The sequence below is a fragment of the Pholis gunnellus genome, assembly GCF_910591455.1.
Source record: "Pholis gunnellus genome assembly, chromosome: 23".
NCBI lineage: Eukaryota > Metazoa > Chordata > Actinopteri > Perciformes > Pholidae > Pholis > Pholis gunnellus.
This window is the reverse complement of record NC_136550.1, coordinates 15,077,492-15,095,209: the sequence shown is the minus strand read 5'-3', so window position 1 is coordinate 15,095,209 and position 17,718 is coordinate 15,077,492. Positions and strand designations below refer to the sequence as shown.

At 42.9% G+C, this 17,718-nt stretch overlaps 1 protein-coding gene across 1 annotated transcript in view; it reads left to right on the top strand.

Moving 5' to 3' along the window:
• Positions 1-17,718, top strand: part of mllt3 (MLLT3 super elongation complex subunit) — a 45,293-nt gene that overhangs the window by 700 nt on the left and 26,875 nt on the right. The window contains exon 2 of the mRNA XM_079184317.1: positions 236-416. Within this exon, the coding sequence (XP_079040443.1) occupies positions 236-416 (181 nt within the window). The remainder of the gene's footprint in view (positions 1-235; positions 417-17,718) is intronic.

The window sequence follows — 17,718 nt, the reverse complement described above, 5'->3', positions numbered from 1 at the left end:
TGGAGTTCTACATATATAATGAATAATGATATCCAATGAGCCGCTTTAATAAGAGAGTGAACGGGTCTCATTTAAAGCGTTTTTAATTGTGTAGTATGGAAGCCTTGGGATATACATTATTTTTTCATTCTGTCAAACACCTGGGTTTTTATTACATTTCATTTTTTTACTGTTTTTTTTTTTTTTTCAACTTGTGTTGATCTTGAGTCGTAACCCTGCATCGTGTGTGTGGCAGGGTGCTGTTCAGGTGAAACTAGAACTCGGTCATCGTGCCCAGCTGAGAAAGAAACCCACTGTGGAAGGCTTCACCCACGACTGGATGGTGTTTGTCCGAGGACCAGAGCACACCAACATCCAGCACTTTGTGGAGAAAGTGGTGTTCCACCTGCACGAAAGCTTCCCCAAACCAAAAAGAGGTAGGAGACGTCCTTCTTGCTGCTGGGTTTGGGCCCCTGTGCTCTGTTTCTTATAAGACCAGCAGAGCCTCCACGGTGCTCATGTGTCTGCATGCAGTCCTGGAGCTGATCTCTTTACTGCTCGAGTGAAATGCTCAAATCCATAATGTGGAGAAAAGGTAGTGGCTTTTGGTTCTGTGAGCAGAAACAGTAGTGCGTTGCATTTAATGTCCTGCTGCAAAGTTATGTGTCTCAGAGGACAGAATGGAAACAATGTGTAATAGCGTTTTGGCGTCTCTTCTGAACATCACTCCGTACAGATGTGCTTGTGCTTGAGACCCGTTGTTGCTTTTGGGTATGAGAGCGGCTTGATTTGGGTTCTGTGAGGAGGAGGAAGTGACCGGTGTGGCTGGTGTTGGTTGGTTGCAGACCTGCAGCCTGAAACACAAAGCAAAAAAATAGCAAGTGTTTAAAGTCCAGGTTGGACTGATAATTGCTCTTTATTATGAACCCGAGCAGTCTCCCCACCACTAAAGGATGCACACACACACACACACACACACACACACACACACACACACACACACACACACACACACACACACACACACACACACACTGAAGCAATGTCCCAGAGCCCAATGGGATCTTTATCTGAATAAACCCAGCTGTCCCTGTTTCAAATCGTATACGACAAAGCATCAAGTCCACAATCTGAGACGCTGAAACCAGCAAAGTTTGTCATTTTTGCTTGAAAAAAACAATTAAAACATTTCAATTTGATAGAGTAATTGAATAATGAGGCAGATTAATTCTGGGTTGCTATCTGGGTCGGCGTGTACGATGAATCTGAAGTGATTGTCAAATTCAAAAGAATCTACATGCAACAGGTTATTCAGTGTAGTTTCGTGCTGTATCCTGATTGGCTGGTTAGCCCAGATGGGTTGCAGCTGTTGTCACATGGTGTGACTTCAGTACCACATTTGTGACTCGGTCATGTCTTTGATGCAGCTCTAAATCCTTCAGCAGTGTCACTCTGTGCCATCGGGGATCACAGAGACTTCAGGCCATGCTTCTCTGCTGATTGAGAGCGTCCACACGGGGTGTGAGGAGGGCTGTAGTCAGCCGTGGTCAGCCGTGGTCAGCCGAGCATCGTGTGAGCTGGAGGAGTCCTGATGGAGCATCTGGCCCGGAAGGGATCCATTAACCTCTCCTGTGCTTCAGGACTTTTTCACCCCACTTCAGCCTTTTGTGAGTTCAGGGGTTGTTGGGTGAGACTGACTCTTGGCATCGGTCCAATGTTGAGTCCTCCTGTTGCTCCTCGTGTAATTACATAGTTATAGAGTCAGGTTGCACAGGCACAGGCACTTGTGATTTATAGTCCACATTAGCCAATAATAATTCTTTATGTTCTTCTGTTAATTAGGTCTGTCTATTTGTGCCTTTAAGAAGAAAGTCTGTAACAGCCTGGACACATGTGCGTGCTGACTGTCTGCCATCATTCTATCCATGAATGTATCTAGAGCTGCAACTACCGTTTACTTTCCTTAACCATTAAGCTGACACTCATTTTCGTTATTTCATGTTTTGGTCAAGAAAATGGTTAATTAACTTATGAACTCATTGATTAATCATTTTCACGTCCAGTCCTGCTGAGAGAGTCATTAGCCTGGCTTCAGTGGGGGAATTTTGCTGACTCATCTGAAATTAGGGAACATAACACTTCATCGTTTGCATGGAACTGTCACTGACATGTTGTCTATTGGTGGAATCAGACCAGAAGTATCTTCCTAGTGTAGTTTGAGTGAGGAGCCTCTCTTTCACTGGCCTCTGACTCCATCAATCACTTTTTGTTGACAACTTCAAAAAGCTAAGCGTGCAACTTTTTGAGTTACTTTGAAAGAAAACGTGTCTTCAAGAATATCCAATATGATTGATTCTTTCTTTACAGCCGTGTGTCCTAGAGAAGACGTCACCGTGGACTCTGAGAAGCTGTGATGGACATTTATTCCTCTAGTTTCTGATATTTTATAGACAAAATAATGAGTTGATAAATCAATAAGACAATCAGCAGATTAAACAGTAATGAAAAGTCCTGAAATACTTTGGTAATACAGTGTGTATAACAGAAACAGGCCTTTGAGTCGTTAGGATGTACAGTGAACTAAGATCAGTACATTTTTAAGATAGAATCTCTGCTTGTTAGCACATGCTTATTTAACACTTCTAATGTTTTCAAATGGAATTGAGAGAATAGTAAATACTTTTGAAAGTATTCTCCATAGTGCTGTCTCAGCACAAACCTGTCTCTTTATGAAATACATCAATAAGTCTAATTGTATTACTATGTTTGGTAAAATATGCCTGGACTCTTAATGATGATGATGATGTTAGCCATAAACAGAAGAATGTCATGTGTTCACTTCATCTACACAGAAGCTAAGCAGCTTGTTGGCTCGATGCAGGAATGACTGACAGACCTCTCCTCTGTGGGACAAGAAAGCCCTTTTGATCGATGTGTTGAACACTTTCTCTGATCCTGGATCCTTTTTCAGGGCTCACCACGAGCTGCTGGGATCACCTGCCTGCTCCGAGAGTCTATTGTGTTGTACATGTCCAGTATAAGAAGCACAGGAGACGGACCTCGTGGTCACAGCCGGTTGGAAGTGTTTCATGGTTTCATGGCGTCCTCCGTCTCCCTCTTCTTTCTGTGCAGTCCAATCTAATACATGTGTGGCTGGAAGGCTTGAGGCCGGAGCTCAGCACCAGAACTCTTAACCTTCAACAAGTCTCTGAGACGACGCATGCCGTGAGATCTCTCCTGAGTCGCTGAGGTCTTCCGTGTGTTTGAACACGGCGACAGGTTGTGAGCCGGAGGGCCTTCTGATCGGTCGGGTCTTCAGATGCACCCCAGAGTTTGTAGTTGGAACACAGCCGGAGTGCAATAGATGAGAGAGGATGACTGCGTGGCTTCATTTGCTCAAACTCTTCAGGACAATGTAGCATTCTGCAATCAAACTAAAGTCACCCACAGGTCCTCTCTCTCCACCAGAGAAATGATCTCAAAGGCCAATCCTACCTTTTAGTTTCCTGACTTTGTTTGATTAAACATGTGCTCTACAGGAGCTCTTTTGTGAAGACTTCTGGTGAATTGAAAGCGAGCTGGAGAACGATTCACTGAGGTTTAGATCCACCTGTTCAGGTTTAGACATTTAGAACTCAAATAGACAAAATGATGCTTGCAATGAATTAGAGCTAAAACAATTAATCAATTTGTGGATCAACGAAATAATATTCAGCAACTATTTCACAATCAATAGTTTTAATAAAGTGTGAATATTTCAGGTGCTGGAGCGTTGATTTGAAGATGTCACCTTGTTCTTCACAAATGTTCTGATGTCATCGGCAACGTTTCACTGATCCTCATCATCATCAGATTAGAGGATTTTCCCTTTTTGCTCGACAAACGACTTAACAATTAATAGATTATCACACTGTTGTCTATTCGTTTTCTGCCGATTAATCATTTTTCATTTTTCCTTTCCATGGACAGGATATGGTGTGTTTTACAGAGGTTGGATATACGAATATAACCGAAGTGAATTCATTAAACTAACCCTGGCCGACTTGATGATGGAACAGAATTCACAGGAACAAGGATCGTTGCTTTACACATGTATGCAGACTAAAGACCCACTAAGTGAGCTCGGTGTAGTTGGGTGTAGCCGGGCCTGTTTGTCACCGTCGTACTGCTGGTTTTACTGAGGGGTCCAGCAGGGAGACCGCCAACCGTACAAGCTCTCTCTCCACAGTGTTTTATTTTGTCCATTTAGCAGCTGTTGAAGATTCCACTTCCTCACTTAAGAAGCTTTTTACTCACCTGCACGTCTCACATGGTTACCCACTCTAAAGGAAGGGGGGGGGGGTTTAAGGGTTTAAACACGTCGTAAGCACAAAGTCAGTCTGTGCTCACAGGTAGCTGCTGTTTTTAGACTCGAGAGATGACATTTTACTACTTTTCTGTTTTACTTTTGTGGACAGCAGGAATATTTGTGCCGTGTTAGAAAGCTGATATTTAGTGCACAGTTTAGAATAGAATCCTTATCACCACTGATCCGATCCATTTGAATACCCTGTGTGCTGAGATACCTCCACCTGGACCTCCTCTTGCAGAACAGCGGAGGTTAAAGGATGAAAGTCAGGGGAACTTCCGGGTTCTGTGAGGAGGACGGCGGCAGGAGTGCGTTTGTTCTGTGGACCAGAGATCCTGTCAGGATGTCATTGCCACTTGGCTCACTAGATTGAGGAGGCGTCTATTGTTTAGTTTAGTGTCAGCCACGCTTTATTTGCTCTTGTAAAGATGCTGACAGGCTCACATGGCACACTGATAGGATTTCACAAAGCTTCTCCACATCAGTTGCTCTGAAAGACTGTTCTTCTGATCCGAGCAGCAGCCGTCACAACACAGAAGCAGTCGCAGTGAGAGCGATGAGAGCGAAACTTCCTCCCACTCAGACAACACATTAAGATTAATGACGAATCAGTCCGTAAAGCTGCCACTGTGCTTCCTTATGGCCACGCGGTTAACGGGCCGGCGTTGCACGGCGTTGCCACGGCGACGGCCCAGTGGCAATGCCGTTTGAACAAATGGAGGTAAAGGAGCTCTTTGGAACCAGTGAGGGGGTTCTATTTTGGCAATAGGCGGCAGCGGCTCACGCTGCTTAAGCACCTCATTTGGAGCCGCGCTGCCATTTAATCTACTCTGGAGACGGCGTCTCTTCAGAGGTGTTTGTGATATTTCAGGGGACTGTCACTTTTATGGACAGATGTAAGACCGTGTAATGGGAAAGAAATGGTTTCAAAGATTCACAAGAGCTGAGGGGTTTTGTCTTCGAAGACCACGGTGCTCTTTGTTACTGAGGAAGAGAGGGATTTCTGGTGTGGTGGTGTTTCTGCTGGCCTGGCTCTGCAAACCTCTAGTGTTCCAGTGTTGGAATAGTTAGTAGTATTATAACAACACCACCAGCCACAGTTGGCTATGTATATCAGCAGGAAGAACAAAAAAAAGCCACACGGTTTGTCTTTTTCATGGCAAATTAAAACCTCAGACCATCAGTGGAGGTCACTGTTGGGTGCACGTAGAATACACAATATGTATATTGATGCACGTAAGTGTGAGCAACATGTGCTGAGGTTAGAAAAAACAGCTGATTGGCACAAAAGAAACAGCGGAGCTGTACTGAGCCCACACCAAACCACGACATCTGTGTAAAGTCTGTGTAACGTCTGTGTGGTAACGTCTGTGTAACGTCTGTGTGTGTAACGTCTGTGTGTGTAACGTCTGTGTGGTAACGTCTGTGTAACGTCTGTGTGTGTAACGTCTGTGTGTGTAACGTCTGTGTGGTAACGTCTGTGTAACGTCTGTGTAGTAACGTCTGTGTAATGTCTGTGTGTGTAACGTCTGTGTGGTAACGTCTGTGTAACGTCTGTGTAGTAACGTCTGTTTAACGTCTGTGTAACGTCTGTGTAATGTCTGTGTGTGTAACGTCTGTGTGGTAACGTCTGTTAACGTCTGTGTAACGTCTGTGTAACATCTGTTTAACGTCAGTGTGGTAACGTCTGTTTAACGTCTGTGTAACGTCTGTGTGGTAACGTCTGTGTAACGTCTGTGTGTGTAACGTCTGTGTGGTAACGTCTGTGTAACGTCTGTGTAGTAACGTCTGTTTAACGTCTGTGTAACGTCTGTGTAATGTCTGTGTGTGTAACGTCTGTGTGGTAACGTCTGTGTAACGTCTGTGTAACATCTGTTTAACGTCAGTGTGGTAACGTCTGTTTAACGTCTGTGTAACGTCTGTGTGGTAACGTCTGTGTGGTAACGTCTGTGTAACGTCTGTGTAACGTCTGTGTGGTGACGTCTGTGTAACGTCTGTGTGGTAACGTCTGTTTAACGTCTGTGTAACGTCTGTGTAACATCTGTTTAACGTCTGTGTGGTAACGTCTGTTTAACGTCTGTGTAACGTCTGTGTGGTAACGTCTGTGTGGTAACGTCTGTGTAACGTCTGTGTAACGTCTGTGTGGTAACGTCTGTGTGGTAACGTGTGTGTGGTAACGTCTGTGTAACGTCTGTGTGGTAACGTCTGTTTAACGTCTGTTTAACGTCTGTGTAACGTCTGTGTGGTGACGTCTGTGTGGTAACGTCTGTGTGGTAACGTCTGTGTAACGTCTGTGTAACGTCTGTGTGGTAACGTCTGTGTAACGTCTGTGTAACGCTGCACCAAAAGTAGCGTGGCCTTGTGCATGCCAGGTAGTGTGTAATTCCTGGACAACAGTCGCTTCTGCTCATTTGTACAGCGCAGTGGATAATTCCTAGACAATTGCTATTTCTTTTTGTTTAGAAAGTCATGGATAATTTCTAGGCAACTGCAGCTTGTTTTTGTTTGTACAGGGTAGTGGATAATTCCTGGACATCGGCAGCACGCCCCTGTAATTTATTATAAGACCATAACATCAACATCTCCCAAACGATCAAGGTTTTTCCTCCTCGAGTTTTGGACACGGTTATATGAGCTGTACATCCTGTCTGTGTGTGTAACGTCTGTGTGGTAACGTCTGTGTAACGTCTGTGTAACGTCTGTGTAACATCTGTTTAACGTCAGTGTGGTAACGTCTGTTTAACGTCTGTGTAACGTCTGTGTGGTAACGTCTGTGTGGTAACGTCTGTGTGGTAACGTCTGTAACGTCTGTGTAATGTCTGTGTAACGTCTGTGTAACGTCTGTGTGGTGACGTCTGTGTAACGTCTGTGTAACGTCTGTGTAACGTCTGTGTAGTAACGTCTGTGTGGTAACGTCTGTGTGGTAACGTCTGTGTAACGTCTGTGTGGTAACGTCTGTTTAACGTCTGTGTAACGTCTGTGTGGTAACGTCTGTGTGGTAACGTCTGTGTGGTAACGTCTGTGTGGTAACGTCTGTGTAACGTCTGTGTGGTAACGTCTGTTTAACGTCTGTGTGGTGACGTCTGTGTAACGTCTGTGTGGTAACGTCTGTGTAACGTCTGTGTGGTAACGTCTGTGTAACGTCTGTGTAACGCTGCACCAAAAGTAGCGTGGCCTTGTGCATGCCAGGTAGTGTGTAATTCCTGGACGACAGTCGCTTCTGCTCATTTGTACAGCGCAGTGGATAATTCCTAGACAATTGCTATTTCTTTTTGTTTAGAAAGTCATGGATAATTTCTAGGCAACTGCAGCTTGTTTTTGTTTGTACAGGGTAGTGGATAATTCCTGGACATCGGCAGCACGCCCCTGTAATTTATTATAAGACCATAACATCAACATCTCCCAAACGATCAAGGTTTTTCCTCCTCGAGTTTTGGACACGGTTATATGAGCTGTACATCCAGAGGCAAACCCAACATGGTTTTGATCACAACTGTTCCACTGCCAAAGCTCACTCTTTTGAATTTGTGTTCCACTAGTGGCAAGTTATAGATCGAGTTAGAGTGCATGAGGGGAACACAGTAAATATTTGGTTCACAGGGCGCACAAAACCCAAGAAAGCTGCAAACCAGACTGAACCTCCTATACAAAACTGTTTCATATATATATATATATATATATATATATATATATAATAAATGCAGTCTCTCTCCTGTCTTATTCTCCTCTAGGCAGTCTGTTTAACAGCAGCATCTCATCACCTCATACGTTTGTTGTGTGTTGCTGGTTTTATGAGAGGACTTGTATACAGCAGCTCTGTGCTGGAAACGTTAACCTCTGGTCTCATTTGTGCTCCTGTGACTTGAAACTTCCGGATCTGTGAGTTTCATCAAGGTTTGCACTACGAAGCTATCTGAAGCTTCAGGTTTACACCTCCTGTCCCGGGTTTTCCAAAAGGCATCTCAGAGACCCAGAAAATCACTTCCTTACACTCACACTTACTCAGAGTATCTCCTTCCCTTACAGAAAGAGTGTTCTGTTCTGTGAGCCAGATTGGCGACAGTATAAGCCCCTTACATTGCGCACACACACACACACACAGATTGATGCCGTAATGATTGGGCCAACATGTTAGCCTCTGGCCATCTCCCTGGCTCCGTGGAACGCTCCCATGAAGCTTCTTAACTCCCCTCATGCTCTGCTCAGGCTTAATTTGTGGCTTGTATGCACATACCACATAAGTCAAGTCACTGTAGTGACCTATACATCAGATCCACATCCTCAGGCTCGGTGTGTCTCACAAGCTGCAGTGCATTCCTGTGCTCTCTGCTGTGGCTTTGCTAATGGGATCTGTGATGATACCAGTATTGATACGCTTTCCTCTGCATGTGTGCACGGTAACAACGGTGAGGTCCGAACTTTTTACAGAGAAGGGTACCCACATCTTTTCTGTTTTTCTGTCTACTGTTATAATAAATAAGTTAAATAAGTGATCACGAGACTGGGATGTATTCTAAAGTCAGTCATTAGCCAAAAAACAAAGCAATAAATCACATGCATTGTAGAAACGAGCAGCAGCCTAATGTAATATTGAATACAAATGTAATGATTTCTTCAGACATTACTGGATGCCCTCTGTGGTTTAGGTTTGATCCATGCTGGTTTTTAAGAAACAAATAAAAGAGATATTTTTAGCTCTGGGCAGCCAATAGCTCGGCTTGTATTTATCACGACTTCAATTGTATGATGATGTTTCTCTGAGTCTGCAAAGCATCAATTATCTGCGAACGCTAAGCCAAAACGGGTATGAAGAGTCTTTATTTTTGTATTGGGTAGGGGTTCAGATCAGATAGCAGCTGGTCTACAAGGCTCCACACTATTGTTTTTACTTTGTTATAGTCATCTATAGTGGGGTCACACTACTCAAATGATTTTGAAATAAATTATTGTATTTTTATTGATTTTGAAATTTGAATTGAGTAGTTTTAATGATGTATTATAAGCTGCATAGAGCTCATGTTAGTAAGTTAAACAGGTCATAATTCATCTCTAATATCGATTTAATATTTATGTGTAAAAAATCTCCTTCAAACAACTATATTTATTTAAGATACTTAGTGTTAAAATTGACCTTCGCTCGATTCTTATTTCCACTGAACAAATTCATCATGATGTAATTGAATGGAGCCTCTGTACTAGGCGTTAGCTTCCAACACAGACTTGTTGTTCACATGTAACATTATTAGGGAAGCATTAATACTGATCTGATCGCATATTTTAACTGAATAATAGCTGATAACAATCGTTAGCCTGAACAGTGTGATTAATCTGCGGTTCACGTGCGTGCCGAACCGCGAGGGGGCGGTCCGTACACCACTAGTGTCGGGCCGATCCAGGTGTGTTGTACTGGCTCTGTAGCGGTGAAAATGAGTTCACTGTGCTGTGTTTAGATGTGTTGCAGCGCTGCTCTTATCAGGCTTTACAGTGCAGCTTTACACTCCCACGTCATAGTATGGGAATGTGATTGTGCGCACCAATGACAGTGACAAAATAATGTGACACCGATTTTAACTCTCAAAAAGCAATCATCCAGCAGTCTGCACTGACGTCACCGAATGATATGACTGTAGGTGATTATTATCTGTCGCTAGTTAATGTTCATTCTGTGAGTGACTTGATGTCAGGTGTGTACGCTGTCTGTACTCATTTCCTACAAATCTCAGGTCCATTTCATTCATAGCATGATGTTGGCTTTAGTAGCTACAGCTTTTATTTCAGTGTGTCAGATACACATTCATTAAACATTCAGGTAAATGTCTGATAATGTAGGTATGAGATCAGACTCTGAATCAGCTGATACACGATGTTCAAGGACTTGATCTGAAAACTTGGATAGGAGTTTTTTTTTTCCTGACTGTCTCTGCTTTCTGCTCAATACTTCCAGTTTGAACTGGCCTGGTCAATAAACGGCAACAGTCAGCACGTTTACATGCATTACAGTAACCACTCTGTGCAGTGATGTGATTTCTAAAACCACATGTTTTCTGTATTTACGGTGGGGAAGTAGAGTAACCAGATCCCTTCTTTACACTACTGATTAATATGCAGATTATATATATTTATCTATTTCTATTAATAGTGTAGTAGAGTATTCTGGTTTCTTGTGTGCATGTAAACATGTAGAGTTATTATGGTTTGTGCTTTCAACAACTGTAAAAAAGTTGCACGATGAGACAAAACTTTGAGAATTTGAATCGAGGATTTTCATTTCAAGAGTTCATCAAGGGATCAATTTGCCCAAAGTTGTTTATTGGCTGAAAAAAAACAATTAACTACAGAGTTTACAGACAAAGTATTGTGTGTCTGATTTTATTTATTTTTAATTATTGTACATGCTTGACAAATTTAAATAGTAACACGTATACATTGATGATTGCTCACAGGTGAAAGGACCATGTGAGTGAAGAGCAGGGAGCATTTCACATGCAGATACAGGATCTGCTCATCTAGGGGTCCAGTTGTACTAACATGAAACACACATCAGATGTGTGTGTGATCCAGCGGCTGAGATCATTTCTGAGTGGCAGCAGTCTCTGAGACGGAGTGTACATTAGGGACTAAACATCACCGGGTCGTATGTGGAGGAAAATAACTAACATTTTGGGTAAAGGCTCCTAAGACTCGCCCCGCCCCCTCGCCCCCCCCTCACAGTGTCTGGCGGAAATCAAAGAGCTGCAGGAATTTGCCAGTAATTGTTTTACGATTCCTCAGCAATCATACCTACTTGTATAGACCGAACACAAAGAAAGCTGCAGGCCGGCTGCTGCTGCTGGCATGAAAGGACGGGGAAGGGGAGGAGGTGCAGATAGACCACCAAATCACAGGAACTGAGCCGTAAATGCTCAGTCAATGAAAGGAGGTAGGAGGAAGTGGTTTATTGAAGCATGCTTTATAAGGGCTCTTTCACCCTTTTCTCACTCGCCCCTGCCATAAAACATTTGTCTTTTATTTACAGCACACCAACGCTGGAGGATTTGAGTCAGGAATCACTAAATGAGCTACGGTCGGTCTTATCAATGAGATAAATAAAGGGGAAATCATTTAGCACAACTAACTTTAGCTGTTGCTGTGGCAGTTTGTTACAGCAGCTTGATCGAATCTATTAGTCCATTAAGTAAGTCACTGTTGAAGTCTCATCAGACCAGTACATACCAAAAAACACTGACGATTATTTTCAACTTGTCGGTGATCAACGTATCAGTACATACATTTGTCACTTTCCATTAACAAACAAGTTTAATTGTTCCTTAAAATCTTTGTTCGTGTTGAATCATATGTTTTTCGTGAAATATTTAAACCAAGCACGCTGGCTGCACTGTTCAGATTAACTTTCATGAAGTGAGAACACACTGTGAAAGGGTTAAAGCTCCTACCAACGACCTGTCAATCACAAGCTTGCTGCTGGGATTACACCATACTACGACCAAGCAGCATCCGTATGGAGATTTCTGACTGCTCCGGGTATCTGTGGCTAGAAGAAATAGTCACTAGATGGTATTGGAGTAGGCGAGGATAGCTGGAAGTCGGGGGGGGCAGATGGGTGCTGATTGGTCAACTAGAGGGTGGCCAGGACGGCGCCCAGCTCCTCCCATAACAATAGCCGAATAATTGGCCAAATGGATCAATTTGTCGACCTCTAGTAGTGATGCATACAGCAATAGCTGCACAGTTCCATCGTAAAATGTGTGACTTTCTGAAAGATCACTGGAGAAGATCAAATGTCAGAACATGCACACATATGGTTCTCAGGGGAGGTGTGGGAGTCTGCTGGCAGCACCTCGTCCCACTGTGTGCGCTGTTTGTCAGAGGCTGCCCTGTGATTTTGACCCCACCCCTTCACTTCAATCCCCCATTCTGTTTTTGGTCCCTTGAGGTGGGTGTGGCTTCACACCTATGTGGTTTTAGTCTAGAGTGTGCTGATGGTGTTGATGCATCATTTCTTTAGTTTCTTTTGTGACCAACATGCTTCTGTCTGTGCTTTAGTCTCTGCTGGTCTGGGTGCTGGTGGGGTGCCGATAACCTGGTTTTCTTATTTCAAATCTGATCCGGTTTAACCAAGAGAAGATGCTTAAATGATGTTTAACCTTTTACTGCCACAGACCTGACACCTGTTGGGCTACTTATCTCGGCTTACGACACAAACTTGAATGTTTCTTGCATTCTGGTCTTTAATCTCAGCAGATTAATCTTGTTGACCCCGTTTGTGTTCTAGGATCTTGTTGTTAGCAGATTAGTGAGGGGTTATTTGGGTGAGCCGAGTTCCTGAAGAAAACTATAGTGTGACGTTGTTTTTAAGGGACTGTGCTCATTCAAGCAGAGACGCCACCCTACTGAGCTGCTAATCACCACTTACCATTGTTAGAGCAGCTCATATCATGGCTGGTTTTTCAGACTAATACACATATGATCATATGATTGTGGTTTGTTCCAGTAAATGTATTGTTGATTTGTTTTCCAAGACTTGTGCTTGAAATAAGTTATTATTTTTTCTTCTTCATCTCTTTGCAATGTTCTTTGGAGTCCAACACAGACTACTACTGCTCAGACTACTGCTATTTAGAGTACTATGTATTTCCTCCAATACAGGGGCAGAATATATCAGAGATAGGACCGACCAGCACAGCTGGTTAGCTATGCTAGGGTGATTAGCTCTGGATTCAAGCACACTTAGCGCTCTTGCTGTTTCTCTGCTGTTGGATGACGAGAGAAACATTTTTTAGTTCATCGTACTTAAAAAACGCTAATATCAACCTTTGGTCTGCATTTGACGTCGTCCGTAGCTACCACATCTACCGGAACAAAACAGGAAGGCAGGGGTAAAGTAGTACAGACCGCCTTTTGCTTGATTTGATTGGCTGGCTAGATCAAGTGTGACATTGACAAGCGGAGCGACTCTGTCCCTGGCACTGAAAAGTTGAGAATATTTAAGCTTTTATGCACATCTAAAAAAAAGAGAGTACAAGAAAAATGTGATTCACAAGAGCGCACACCAGGCATGACGTACCATGGAAAAACCTATGGTGACGCCTTTCTAGCAGCCTGTGTCTGTGATCGGGGCCTTACTGCCAACTTCATACTCATGCTTCTTGACCGGACACTCACTAACGTTACGCCGAGACAGACAGATAAACTAGTTGGATGTGGCAGAGAATTAGGGGGTATATGCGGCACATGACCCCGTCAATGCAAGCGACATCTCGGCTTCTAACTCTCCAGTACGGGTGAAGAGACTAATTCTGTTCTGCAGCTGGTGATTAATGATGGATTTAACCTGTTTGTGCAGCAGAAAATAGAATCAAATACAAATTAGCACAGATTAAACGGTAACTGACGTTTGTTTCATCACAGTGGCGTCTTTTGGCTCGTTAAGCAGGTAGCGAGAGTCACTCGCATTCTTCTCAATAAAGATTCATTCTTTCTGTATGCTGCACATGTGGATGAACATGTGGCGTTTGTTGGACAAGTGAAGCTGAGGGATTAACAGTAAATCAGTGAGTGAGCCACAAGCCTCACTAAAGACTTTCTTATTTCCAGTCTTGTCTTTTGTTTTATGGTCCGGCCTGTGGTCTAGCCTGGCCTCATTACAAAGCAGTCTGTGTAGAAAGGCCAAATACATAGTGACTGGCATTGTTCTGTGATTGGCATCTTGGTTTAAACCGAGGCCGTGTTCATAAGCGACACGGCCCTGTCCCTCTTTGAAAGCTTCTGTGACCACGGGCAAGTTTTCGGTTACAGGTCAGCGGTCGCATTGTGCATCTGTGCCTCTTCAGATGATGGTAACCTTTTCAAACTGAACTAGTGAACCTCAGCCCAGATGCTGCCCTGACTTCTCCTTCACAGGACTATGCTACTCTGGCTGGGTTTCTCTCTCTTTTAACCATAACTTCACCCGTCACTTGAAATCTGTGCAGAGTTTGGACAGCGTTCAGACAGCGTTCAGTGGTAAAGTGTTACTGCTGAATTGATTTCTTTATTTTGTATTGCTAATAAAAGGCAGGGAGATGCTAAACATGCATGGTTTAACCCAGGAAATAGTCCACCGACGGCATCTTGTCTCAAGATCAATTTAGTTTCATATCAAGTAATAACCAAACTCATTAAATGTATTGCTTTTTCTGTATGAAATCAAAGTTAATGTTTATAATAGTTAAATTTAGAGCTGCAACCAGTTTAGTTTTGTATCCTTGTTTGGTCTACAAAACCTTTTAAAACGGTGAGAAATTAGTAAAAGCAGTAACTCTTCTGTGAAACACAGCAGGAAACCCTGACATGATCAGCCAATCTTTTCTTAGAACATGTCAGTATAATAGTGTGACTCCCTGGATGTAGGATGTGGGTATGAGTCACCATCATATCCCTTATCTTTGCTATCTATTGAGTAAGGGCACCGTCACTGCATCCTGGGCTCAGCGCCGCCCGACACGCTTGTGATTGGTTAAAAGACATACAAACAAGCAGCCGCGCTTTCCCCTCTACCAGAATGATCGTGTGTGCAGACGGACCGTTCTTTAGCACTGACACAGCACTGTGGAGACAGGTCTGACTATGTGAGACTAACTAGTTGTAAAAGCCCTTTCTAATTTACATATGGATAGAGATGCCTCCATCACGTTTTGTGCTGCAGATACAGTAACCGATTATCAAGCCAACAAAAAACCCATCATGGCCGATATCAACGTTTTTTATGATTTGTGTGTCATAGCAGCTGGTATACAAGGCTCCAGACCCTTTTCAACATCATACAGTAAATACAAAAATTCTAAATGTTATCGTCATCTATGGTGGTTATTTGCACAACAACATGAGTAGTTTTAATGATGTATTATAAGCTGCTTAGCGTGTTAAACAGCTCATGATTCATCTCTTATATCTATTTCATGTTGCTGTGAAAACATCTCCTTCAAACAACTGGATTTATTCAAGTTTCTCACCAAAAACTACATTTTACAAGATTACATTTGAACACATGATAACTTTATAAGTGACCTTTTTACAGTATAGAGCTTGAATGCATCATAATGTAACTCAATGGAGCCTCCATCTCTTAATGCAACTGGTGAATAGAATGCTGATATCCTGAGCACATATTTTTACTGATGACTATAAATCGGGGCGTCCCTACATATTGATATTGTTATCTGACCAGAAGCCAAAGATAATCATGTTACTAATATATTTAGCAAACACAAGCATCAAATTATTTCATTTTAGGCTGAAGTCTGTGAATGTTTGGCACTTTTGACTGACATTAATAATTGTTTAGTTTCATTAGAACTTCACAAAATCATTTACAAAAATACAAAATATCCCAAAAAACTTATCTCATCAAACATTCTGAAAACACAGATGTGTTGGTAATTCCTTACATTTCTCAGGACCCTTGTCAGAGAATCCCACAGAAGTATGAGGTTTTAGGGATGCCCCCCAAACCCGGGTCTAAAGGGGAACCGATAACAGTAGTGAATACCCAGAGTACTGCTAAGGTCCAGAGTTAACGGATCTGCTATCACTACTTTAGAGGTTACGGAGGGAGATCTCCACGGAAACAAACACTGTTGCAAACCTCCTCTGTCTGTGTCTTTGCACAAGGGGCGGAGTCTTGCTTTACTCTGAGAGACACACACACAGACACACAGACAGACAGACAGACAGACACAGACAGACTCCGACTCAGAACAGCATGAGACTCACGTCATGGAAGAGAGAAGAAAAAGATCCAAAGTGTGGCTACATTTGACTCCAGTCGAGGCTGAGAACTGTCGTCTCAAACTCAATAAAACCCTCAGAAGTAAGAGGAAACCGCAGCAGTTTATCACAACATGTGGCCAACAAGCAGAACATCAACCTGTTTGTGGAGCAGCCGTCCATCCTCGTCCACTGCAGGTAACGTTAGTGATGATATAAGGAGTTTGATCAGACGAGCAGACGAATGTGAATTACTTATTCTTTAGCTTATTGTTTAGCTGCGACTGTATTTGAAGGATTTGAGAACCTCTTGTAGATACCTCCGGTCCCAGTCCCCCCCATCCCCCTTAGACCAAGTCCCCTCTTGTTAGCAGCTATCAGGGAAGATGATGAGGTGGACGAGTGTCATTGAGCTGTTACCCAGTTCATTGTTACAGGCCTGCACCCCTTCTCAACAGTGGAGTCAAAGGCATTTAGGGAACAACTAATAAGTCAGTGTATATTGAGTTGTTTGATACATAATTAGTAATAAGGGGAGCAGCTGTGTTGTTATAAGTTATTGTGAAGCTGCTAGTCCCACTACCACTTCAGCCAACACACCTTAACAATATAGTTTCTTTACTGTAGGGAGAGGAGCAGGGCTCTCAACCCCAAATATACTCCTCCCTGGAGGAATGTTCTCATATTTACATGTGTTGTTGGCATTGAAATAGTAGAGTCAACAATAGTGAGACATTCAAGAAAGACTACTTGTTTACACATGAATAATAAAGCAATGTTGATTCTTCTTTTTAATTAATTGTCTTTTTCTTTTACAAAATAATCAAAAAGAACCAATAAGAGTATCGATATTGAACTGAACCGATAAGCAGTGTCGATAATGGTAGTATTCATAGAATCCTATCGATACGCATCCCTGGGTTTTACACAGTCAGGTGTTGATATGAAGCTGCATATGAAGCAGCCAAGCTAAGTCCTTTAGTTTCCTGACAGTAGAGTGATGACAGAAAATGAGAAAGTTGGGAACTACATACCACAAAGGTCCCTGGTTGGACATTAACCGGGAGTCTGTTTATGGTGGGAACCTAAACCACCAGGTCACACTAGGGTGCCTGTATTTTTACAGCTTATAACAGATATGTCGGCTAATAAGTAACCAGAAATGTCAGCACAGTGATGCCCTACATCTGTTTGAGGTCAGTGAGAAACGGTGTCTCCATTGCAGAGTTTGTCCATCAGGGAGTGCTTACAAGATCATCAGTTAACAGTGAAATGTCCCGCTCAGCACATAGCTTGGTCACAATTCTTTGTTTACCAGATTTAAGGATATTTCTACTTTTTATCTTAAAAGGAATAACACAAAAGAATTGTAAGTTCACTGTAGCTGCAATGAAAATATCTCAGCCTGACATCACGTGTACCCTGCGTGAAAATCCGTGCAAATATGAAACATAGACCAACACATGTCTCCTTCCATTGTGGGGCTGTTGGGCTCATTTCCCTCTCCACCTCAGTTTGTATAAAGGGGTGGTGGTGAATGGGCTCTTTTAGCCGGCTGTAATTGAACCTGACCCACTTGCACAATTAACTCTAACCCATAATATTTGCTCAGCGGTATTGGGTTTTGGATGGCTCGGCCCCAGCGG